The 11138-nt window shown below is 41.1% G+C and overlaps 1 protein-coding gene across 2 annotated transcripts; it reads right to left on the minus strand.

Annotated features, from left to right (window-relative positions):
- Window positions 1-3431: 3431 nt before the first annotated feature.
- On the minus strand, window positions 3432-8067 carry LOC100706693 (proenkephalin-A). Of its 2 annotated transcripts, none has more exons than XM_013265053.3 (3): window positions 7905-8067; window positions 7235-7381; window positions 3432-4436 (listed from the first exon to the last, which is right to left on the minus strand). In XM_013265053.3, exons 2-3 carry the CDS (start codon window positions 7376-7378, stop codon window positions 3840-3842), a joined length of 741 nt encoding a protein of 246 aa, XP_013120507.1. In that variant the 5' UTR covers window positions 7379-7381; window positions 7905-8067; the 3' UTR covers window positions 3432-3839. The 2 variants fall into 2 exon arrangements, with proteins under 2 accessions (XP_013120507.1, XP_003456767.1); XM_003456719.5 differs by having other exon boundaries at window positions 3564-4436; window positions 7711-8065.
- Between the last annotated feature and the right edge of the window lie 3071 nt (window positions 8068-11138).

Below are 11138 nucleotides of genomic sequence, written 5' to 3' on the forward strand. Positions count from 1 at the left end.
CACATGTCAGAGTCCTCTCAATATTAAATTAAAATTTTATTTGTCTCACACACAACCATACACAGTACGACATGTGGTGAAATGCTCATTGCTGTGCAATGCCCGACCATTAAATGACAGTACGATTTACAGATTTACAGGTTACTACAAAATTTACACATTTTAAAAAGAATCTGCAGTAAAAAGAATGTGCAAATAACAATTTACGAAAGAAATTATGAAAAAAAAAATTATAAATTATAAGAAGTGTGCAAATAAACAGTGCATGAGATAATGTGATGTGTGTGGGAGAGTCCAGTCCTGCACCTGGTTCAAGGCCCGAATAGCCTGGGGGAAGAAGCTCCTTCTCATTCTCTCTGTTTTGGCCTTAAGGGAGCGGAAGCGTTTCCCAGACCTCAACAGCGAGAAGATGGACCTCTCTCATCCCAACAATAGGATGGGAGAGGTCCATCATGATCTTTCTGGCTTTGGTCTTGCACCACTGAGTGTAGACGGACAGCAGGTCAGGAGGCTCTGATCGACTGATGCATTCAGCCGAATGCAAAACTATTCACAGATCTCGTCTGTCCTGCTCGGTATTGTGTTGCAGATGTTTCCCGTCAGGATGCTCTCAAGTGCAGGAGTAAAAGTTCTTAAGCACCCTCAGCCGTAGATGGAAGTCTCTAAGTCTTCTGAGGAAGAAGAGATGCTGACGGGCTTTCTTGACCAGGGTGTTAATGTGGCAGGACCATGACAGGTCCTGATTGATGTGGACACCCAGGTACCGGAAGCTGTCCACTCTCTCCACTGCCACAGATGATCAGAGGCTCGTAATTCCTCGCCTGCTTTGTACTGAAGTGCACAATCAGCTCCTTAGTTTTGCTGACGTTTAGGAGGAGATTATTCTCCTGACACCAGTTCTCCAGGTTCCTAATCTCCTCCAGGTAGGCCTTCTCGATCTTGTCGGAGATCAGGCCCACAACAACAGTGTCGTCAGCAAACTTGACAATGGAGGTGGAATCTGATGTGGCTACACAGTCATAAGTGTACAGTGAGTACAGCAGGGGGCTTAAAACACAGCCCTGAGGCACTCACATAAAATTAAAACAAATACCATGTCCACACGGAAGAATTAGCCACCAGAAGCAGCTCTCATTCTAACACGGCAGATTTGGCAAGACCCAGAAGGTCAGCGACGATATCTCTGGATCAGACGGTTTAGACCCTTGCATGCTAATGCATTAAGAAGCAAAAAGAAAAAAATATAGATTTCGGTGTTATATAGATTTCTCCTGTATTGGCTTCACTTTTAAAATCCTACTAGCTCAGCCTGTCTCATCACCTGAGTGTCCAGAACCAATCGCCAAAGATCTGATGATATGATTACAAGGTCAGTCGCCGGTTTGCGGCCTATGTCCTGGAGCCACATGCACTTATGGACACCCTTATGTTTCAGTGATGGTGTTTGTTAAGAGCAGGCTGTGGTTTGCAAGGGATCCAGTGACAGGGCACCACAAATCGGGTTAGGATTTGGCGGGCCGTTCCTTCCAGTCACACCCCTCCAGGTCTCACTGTCATTGCCCACATGGGCGTTGGGGTCTCACAGTGGGACGACAGGTTTCCCAGGTGGATGGCACTCGGGCACGCCCACCAAAGAACTCCAAAGGGGACGGGTACTCTGAACCATTGTTCACCGTATGGGTGCAGACAACGGTTAGGTGCTGTTACCCAACCCATGGGTGCAGGAAACGGGCCTTCTCATCCACTGGGAGGAACCCCAATGTACGGAAGGTGGGCGGAGTTAATGCTGATCGAGTTAAAGCCATTGCTTTGACTTGGTGGCCATTGTTTTAGTGGGTGTTTCTCAGAGCCAACAAGGACATGTGGAAACTAACTGAACCTTACTTTGAAATACCCTGTTTGTGTGTCACCAACTACACTTTTAATATTTTTTTAGCCAAGAATGTCGTGATTTAATCTTCAGATATCTGTTCAGTTTGTCAAGATGGAGCCTCTTTGCAAAAGTGCTTCGATGATTTCTGAGATGTCTGTCTAGCCCAGTCTCACGGCAAAACGTGTAATTGAATAGTAGCGACTTGCACCAGGGAAAAAAAGGCTCAGTAATTCTAGTGTTAACATAGTAATTAAACTTATACGTTGATTGAACCCTCTGATTAAGAATAAAGATAAAAGTTATTAGCAAAATCCCACAAAGATAAGACTGCTTTAACACTCTGTGTCTCACATAAAAGACCGTATGTTAAACAATTTCACCCTGTCTCACATGTATTGACAGGTAAGCTGCAGGGTCTTCAATCTCTCTGTCCCATGTCTCTCAACACTACATTACTTTAAATTTTAGAGTAATATCTGCCCTCCCCTTTCTATGTAAAGTATTTGAGAAAGTGGTTTTCTAGCAGCTGTAATCCTTCTCACAAATCGGTGAGAGTTTTTAGTCTGGCTTTACATTCGATCACTGGATTTTAATGCTGCATTTTTTCTCATATCTTGACTGGTGTATCAGACTTTGTGAAAGTTCTCTGAACTAGTACAAGTCTTATTTGAGTAGTTCTTTTTCTGTCAGCATTTACTTTTCTATCAGAAATTGATCTTCTAACACTACCCCCTTAACCTGTGGTATACCTCAGGGTTCCAATCTGGGTATAATGCTGTTTTCATTGTGTATTTAAGCATTTTCATTGTATTAAGATGCACACTTGAGTGTATATTTTAAAAAACACTTTTACACTGATGACACTCAGATATAGAGCCTCTTAAACCAGGCTAATCACCAGTGGTGCCTACTCATTCACCTTCTGTCTGGCTGAGGTTGAATCCTGGCCGTTAGTTTTAGTTTTAGACATGTATCCCATTCATCTGTAAGAATAATAATAATGAATAATAATGGATTGCATTTATATAGCGCTTTTCTAGGCACCCAAAGCGCTTTTACAATTCCACTATTCATTCACTCTCACATTCACACACTGGTGGAGGCAGCTACAGTTGTAGTCACAGCTGCCCTGGGGCAGACTGACAGAAGCAAGGCTGCCATATCGTGCCATCGGCCCCTCTGGCCATCACCAGTAGGCGGTAGGTGAAGTGAAACTACACTTTCCGCCACCCACTCAGATATTAATGTCCTGACACTTGCTCTGTGGTTTGTGACTGGATTACGGTTTAAAAACTATCGCGTATACCTTTTTTGAAAACACAGTGTAGACAAAGGATTTATTTGTTCAGTGTGTTGAAGTCCAGTTTATCCAGAAAGGTAAACCCACAGACAATATAAGCTATTCTTGCTTTTATATTTTGATTTATATATAAAAAATCTTTAAACACATGTATACAGCTTTTTACATACTCTTAGTCATTTTTATATAAATTGCAGTGTTTATATTTTATTTTTATTACAGTATCACTATTATAAAAACTACAATAGCAGCCAGTCATAAGTTGTTTGTCTTTATTGATGTGCAGCAAATATTTGCATATTTAAAGGAGAGCGCTTGATTTTTTTCTGAGCCTACAAACACAAACTCAAACATGTTTGACTTTGTGAAATTATAATGTGAACACACACATGTTGATTAACATATTCTTTTAATAAATAATATTGTCATGAAAAACATAAACATTGAATAATGGCTTGTATACATTTGAACAGTGCATGTTCATATTTTTTCTTTATATCATTACATGACCAGTCAAACCAAAGATCAGCACATTATGCAAAGGAAGATGAGATTTAATTCAGTATAGGTGGGCAGGCAACTTACACAAACACCAAAAAAGTTCTGATAACAAGGTAATTACTTGATAAGGTTGGACGGATGAGGGACTGGGGTGTCATAACTCTCCTAGTCCATGAAGCCACCGTATCTCTTCTGTAGCTCACCACCGTTCTCCGAAGCTCGTTTCATCACCCCTTCATTCTTGCTGTCCACCAGCCACTCAGGCCTACCCACACGCCTCATGAACCCTCCGTAGCGTTTCTTGAGGCCTCGGCCTAACACTGCCTCTAGCAGGTCACCCTGCGCAACCTCCCCTTCAGCCCGACGCATGAAACCTCCATACCTCTTCACTACCTCACCTCCCTGATCAACCCCCTTATTGCTACGCCCAATTTCTGTATTAAGGATCTTTAGGATGTCCAGGTGAAGGTTTTCTTCATCATTCTGGTTTCTGGTTTCCTCTAGTGAGCCCTCTGTAGAGGATGAGCGGCGAGACATGAAGCCACCATAGCGTTTCATGAAGCCACCATACTTCTTGGACATTTGTTGTTCTGGTGATCTTGCAAACTCATCATCAGTGTTCAGGGTACCTTCTGCTTCCTGCGCCCCCTGTTCATTGGGGTAAGCATCCATTGGAATGTGGCCTTCCTCTTCCAGCAGTAAGTCCTGGCACAGGCGCAGCTTCTGGCTGTCCAACCCACCATCACACTGAGGAGAGCATGTCTGAAAAAAAAAACCCAAATTGCTATCAAGTCTTTCATAAATGCAATAGCTTCCAAGTACAACTCACTGTTTTATCCAGTTAAATATTCATTTGAATCAGTTTTTCAGCTTGAGCTGGACACTATAAATGACTGCTTCATTTAGCAGTCCATGCTGAACCATCTTTCTTCAAAAACATCAATAAAACTATCAATAATGATGAACAACTGTTCAAATGTTTCTGTCTTCCTTTATATTCAGAAGTTATATTCCGTCTCTATACTATTTATAAAGCTAATACCTCTTACAGCTCTTTTTCTGTCCTTTTTAATAATATAAGTGTCAATGAGACATGTTCATTTTGTAAAGTACCAGGACTACTTCTAGACATCAGAAATGTATTTATGGAAAGTGTATTTTAAAAAGGTGAGGTATAATAAGACCCATTATTGACTTTTAGAAACTGTTCCAAGATTTTTTTTCTTGTTATTTTTTATTTATTTGTCCTGTTTTTAGCCACAAGTTTCCCATTAAGTTCTCTTCTTGGTTAAGAGGGCAGCACAAGCAATTAAAATTTCTAAAAAGAAAAGAAACTAAAGTACATTTTAAGAGAAGAACAGCATGCAATATCCACACCAAATTCCACCTGAAGTCCAAGATTTTGTAACAGCAACATCTTCTGCTCAGGGCAGCACATAAAACACAAAGCAGGTTTACTAAGCTCTGAGGACATGCTGGAGACATGCTGAATAATCTGAGTGTTGGTGGGAAATCACACAATCTGTCCCCTGAACAAAGTAGCTGGTAAGAAGACAGGTTACCTAAGAATTTCTTGGCAATATATAGCAACAGTTTATTTTTTGAATGAAAGCTAGAGCCTGAGCTTGTTGCACATGTTATATATTATTTGTGATAACAACTATGTGAGACTGTGATCACTAAATGTAAGTTTCTCTAATCCAGTTTGTGCTTGTTTAAAGGGATTGAAATAGAAAAGAAATTGATATTGTTTTACTTTTTTGTCACATACAAATGATAATAATATAAGAATGAAGGATTTTTCAGTCTTCCCTTAACGGTTTATTCTTCTGTTACTGTTGTTTTATTTCCCCTCTTTATTAAACCATGACACTGTTACCTAATGAAATGTTACTGAACCTGAAGAGAGGCTGACACAAACATACACACAAAGACACAAACTGTGTCATGATAAGACAGCAAAGGCATAAACTCAACAGTGCAGAGAAACAATCAACAAGAACACATTACAACAGGTCCACGGTCGTAGCAATCGCTTTAACAATAACATACATTTCCCACAAGACGTCTCATCTGTTCCTCACCTGTTATCAGTGTAGCGGATACATCTAATATAAACCTGCTTAAATTATGAATTCATTTAACTCCAAGCGAAGGAGCATAGTCATAATAAATGCAACTGCTGGGCCCTTGAGCTACACACTGTGAGGATAATCTGCACGTAACCTCTTGGTATGATTGGATTTCACTTTTTAAAGTCATCACAAATATGTTGACTCGAAAAAAATGTTCGATAGCATGTAGGGAGAATTTGTGCCTCAGCTAGCTTTCAGTGCCATTTGCTTTTGAAGACTGAAAAATTGAATTGGGAATATATTAGAATATATTAGCACCTAGTACATATTTATCCCTTTTTCCCTACAGACAATAATGTACATTATATATATATATATATATGCACACATACACATACATTGTTATGTGTTATAATATGAAACAGTGTAATTGCCTCTTCAAAATTTAAGGTTCTGTAAATCAGATCTCAGTAGATACCATTTAGTGAAGTAAGAAGTAATTTAAATACACTAAATGCACTGATAATTAATGAAATGATTTTAAATTCTTTCACATGTAAAATATAATATGGAGTAGTTCTATCTGAATATGAAACAATGCAAAATATATGTTCCAAACATAAAGAGTTTTTAATTCTCTGCTCAATATTTTAACTTGTCTGGGTCTCAACATGAAGCACATAAGGCTGTAACTGCACATGCTGCATACTCAAAGTAATTGAAACATCAGCGTCTGAATTATTTCAGTTTTGAGAAAAACCTAAAACAATAATCTTTTATTGGAAGTCTGGCATTACTATTAACATTACTACAAATATAAAACATGGAGAGTGCGAGGTCTTAAATGGAAAGAAAAGGCAGGGAAACGATAAAATGCATTTGCAGTTTGAAGAACTCGAATGCCAGATCAATATTATAGCCATCAACAGATCTTGCAAGTGGCATTTAAAGGGAAAAAGGAGGCGTGAAAAGAGGAAAAGGCTAAATCAAATCAAGGAGCGAGAATAACATAATATACAGAAAAATTGACATGGGTGGAAATCCGTGAGAGATTAGAGTTATGACTGTCGTCTAATTTGGTATAACTGAGTCTACATATGTGAAAAGGAAAGCTATGGAAATGAGAAGGGAAATAAAAAAGGAAAACAGAGACGGAAATTTAAGTTAGTAAAGAAAAAAACAGTGTAAAGCATACAAAACGGAACGGCAAAGAATCAAGTACAAAAGAACAGGAAAGACAAAAAGTTGTGTCGTAATATGTTTGCTGAACACTGTAAATGTCACTTTACATGTATTTGTATGAACTATGACAAAATTAAATTGCTTTGAGGGGAGAAGAAAAATTGACTCATGGCTTGTATAAAAAGTCAGACTGACCGTGGACAGACGGCACAGTGCCACTATCAACTCACTGATTACAATTTATGAATTATTCATGTGTCTCTTTTTAAGAAATATAAACAAAGTAATATATAGCGACATTACCATTGATGAGAAACCAGACTGTTGTCCCAGCAGATGGTATACGCAAAGTGCACACTCCTTCCCGCAGTCTGTTCCAACCACAAGTGACACACAAACGCCCAGAACCATCATCCACATGCAGCTGCTGTATGCGAGGGAAGCCATGGTCTAAGTACGGAAATGAGGGGAGGGAGGAAAAAAATAATTTTTAAATTAATAATTTTAAGTCAAATGTTCAATTGAGTACCAAATACACTACTGATACTACTGGTTTTAATGAACTAGTAACAATATATAATGCCACCTTTTATGAGCAGTGAAAATTAAAATTTAAAAAAAAAAATGTGGCAAAGACGTAACGCAAACTGTGAAAGTTCCCCAAAGGGAGTGCGCCTTCAGGTGATGTGCCTAATTCTCTATGATTTCTTACTAGCTGTAGATATAGTGGGTAGTATAAGCACCGGTGCATTACTTAAAAAAAGTATTCGCGCTCTTACCTCTGCTTTAATTTAACAGAAAATAAAGCCGCTCGGAGATTTCCTCGTCCGCTTGTGCCCTTGGGGGTAGCGGCGGGCTGTGAAACTGGACTGGCTTAAGTCTGTGCACTCAATATATCTGCGCGCAGCTCCGTGAGCGGCAGGCTGTGGGAAGAGTGGTCACGGTTCAGCCAATCAACAAAAGACATACATACACACTCCTTTGTTGCTCCTCTAATCGGCGCTGTATCTTCCGTCTGCTGACAATGAGAGAAGTGCAGTGTGTCGCCTTTTAGCGAGAAAAACAAATACCATTACTATCGTCAATTTAAAGAGCTGGGTGCAGTGCTGTGTCCGAATGCACTGCGGGGTGTTAAAGTAGTTTGTGGCAACGACGTCACTGTATAATAAGACAGAAAACGTAAGAGCCTTGCGTTTGGCACGACCTGAACCCCACCCTCCATAACGATCACCACTCAATCAGATATGGAGGTACAGTGCTGGCACAAATAAATGCATAAAATAGTGAGTTCTCAGTTTGTTGGTCTTTCTATTTGTTTTTTGTAAATGTTTCGCCACTGAGGAAATCTGACCATTTGTAGCCCAAATAATGTAAAACACACAAGTGCATGCACACACACACACAGAGAAAGAAAGTTAAGTGTTTTTGATTAAATTATGTTTTATCCATTGTTAAATGTGTTGGAACAGGTACATGGTGTTCAAATGGAATAATTCAGTTATTTAGTTCAATATAACGTATGGGAGGGTTAATTTAAAAAACATTGTACACATCAAACAGCACACATAATGATTTTTCACTACTTTACTGCATAATTCTGGATAATTCATGAAAAGTTTTGTAATATTCATAAACTAAAATAGACAGTGAACACAGTGACATACTCTGTTACACAATCTCCATTTCCCACTTAATCTCCTTCACACAGATAGCTGTTATCACTGCTTCATGTAGGACAACGTTTTTTAATTAAAAAAGGCGTTCTGCTAACATTACCAAGGCATTTCAGTGTTCCAGCACTTATTTGTTCAGAACAACAGGCTCAATAAAGATATCCCGGCATCAACTGTGTGTTGTGTCTGTGTGTGCGCACATATGTGAATGCACACATTTACACATTTGCATATTGCTTCCTTATGGGAAACTACAGTGCAAATGATAAACGTTAATCCAGTTTTATTAACACATTATTTCCAAGTACAAGGAGCTGGCGAGGAACTTGTGGAGTGGTCTCGAAGACATCACCTCTTTCTGAATATCAGCAAGACAAAAGACATGGTGGTTGACTTCAGGAGGAAAAACAAATGTGACTAGGCCCATCAATATCATGGGTGAAGAGGTGGAAACTGGACAGCTGCAGGTTCTTGGGCATTCACCTGAACGACAGGACAGGAGGACCAGCAGTGCTCTATAAAAGAAGGGAATGAGCAGACTCTACTTTCTAAGGGTGCTCTTATCCTTTAATGTGTACAGCAATCTGTGTGCAGATCTTCTACCAGTCTGTAGTAGTGAGTGCCATCTATTTTACTGTTTTTTCTCAGTTAGCCAACTGAGATTTAGGTGGGTGGATGGTGAACATACATATTTCTGTGAGTTATACTGAAATGTTTTGTAATTCATTTCAGTTCAGTTCTACTCTAATCAGTTTAATTCACTAAACAACAACACTGTCATGGTCTGGGTGAGTCACACTAATTTTCCACAGTGGCTGCTCTCCTCCTTGGGGCGGAGCCTTCGCTGCTCCTCCCAGGATCACCACCTGAGACTGATTGAGACAGCTGTATTTAAGACCAGCCTTCACATACACACAAGTGCATGCACACACACAGAGAAAGAGAGTTAAATATTTTTTATTAAATTATTTTCATCTAGCTTTAACCTCCATAGTTCATGTTCATAGTGTTTACATAGCTGTTGCTCATAGTTTCTCACAGTCCTCACATTAGAATTAAACTCATCTAGTTCTTTTTTTTTTTTTTTGCCTGTCCCTTTTGGTTCTTTTGCCATCAGAATTATTGTCTAAAGGCAAAGAAAGATGCCCAACGGATTTACTTTACCAAATGGACCATCCCAGCCTTGCCGTAATGGTCTATTTGATTCACCTTTTATTGTTTATTTTATTTTCACTTGCTGAATACGGGACAGACTTGACTGGGGAAAAGAAAGGGGAGAAAGAAAGAGGGAAAGAAAAACAGCGGAGAAGAGGGACGAGGATAAAGGGCAAAAACCAAAAACCAACAGAATAAGCAGACAAAAAATACATATATCAATCACCTGGATCACCTGTTGAGAAAGAAAAAAAAACAAGCAGAAGAAAACGAGAGTAATAGAATAAACATCATCACAATGATATATGGGAATATAACAGTAAATACTAAATATTAAACATTATTGTGCAGCACGTAAGATCGACAGCGCACAGTGTGCTTTGAGGTAGGAGCCAAAAAGGGTGTAGTTTGTGTGTGTGAGCACCCGTGTGTACACCTGTGAGCATGAGCGCGCTTGTTTTTAAAAGGTTCCTTCATGTAATGATCTGCTAGAGGGTGTGGGGGGCCACAGCCCCGTCCTCCAGGGCATGAAGCAGGTATGGAGGAGATCAAAACTCCAGACATCCAGAGGCCATCAGAGCACAAGAGACCAAGGAAGACCAACAGAGGGGCAGCCGCGCCACTATCCCAGAAAGAGCTGAGGAGAGCCCCAGATGAGGGGTCACTCAGCAGCCGCGGAGCAGAAGCCAGGGGGGGTTGCAGTGACCTGCCCATGAGCTCCGCCGGCAGCCAGCTGTGCCAGAGTGACCGAGTCCCAGGCCGAGAGGCTGAGGGCACCCCATCCCCGAAGTGGCCCGAGCGAGCCCCAAGCTCCAGGCCCCGACAAGCAGCCACCAGGAGTGAGCCGGTGTGTTCCTGGACGCCCATCCCTGGACACAAAGAACCACCAACGCACCGATGTCTGAGGGCGTCTGCCACTGGCAGGGGGAGTGGTGGGGGGAGATAGACCTCCAAACCTTGGAGGGCCTGAGATGTCCCCAGAGAGGTGGCGTCTGATACCCAACCTGACATATAGACACAGACATACAGGCACACACAGATACAAACATCCATTCCCACCTTCATGCTCTCAAATGCAATTACTCGGCACTCACCCAACGTGGAGACAGACATAAAGAGACACTGTACACACAATCACACTCCCCAAGGGTACTCTAAGAACCGGGTCTAGGTACCCTTGCCCCTGGAGGGGGAAACTGCACCCAGACCCAGGTGGTGTTACTCTTTTCCCTGCGGTGGGGAGAAGCAGACCGCCCCGACTCCGCAGCAGCAGGGAGGCCCCACATTCCAGACCCCAGTCGGACGGCCAACTCCTCCTCCTGGCCCCCCCGCTCCAACAGGCTGCAGAGAACGGGGGTGTGAGAAGACTCCAAACCTCC

The sequence above is a fragment of the Oreochromis niloticus genome, linkage group LG18, assembly GCF_001858045.2.
Source record: "Oreochromis niloticus isolate F11D_XX linkage group LG18, O_niloticus_UMD_NMBU, whole genome shotgun sequence".
Taxonomy (NCBI): Eukaryota; Metazoa; Chordata; class Actinopteri; order Cichliformes; family Cichlidae; genus Oreochromis; species Oreochromis niloticus.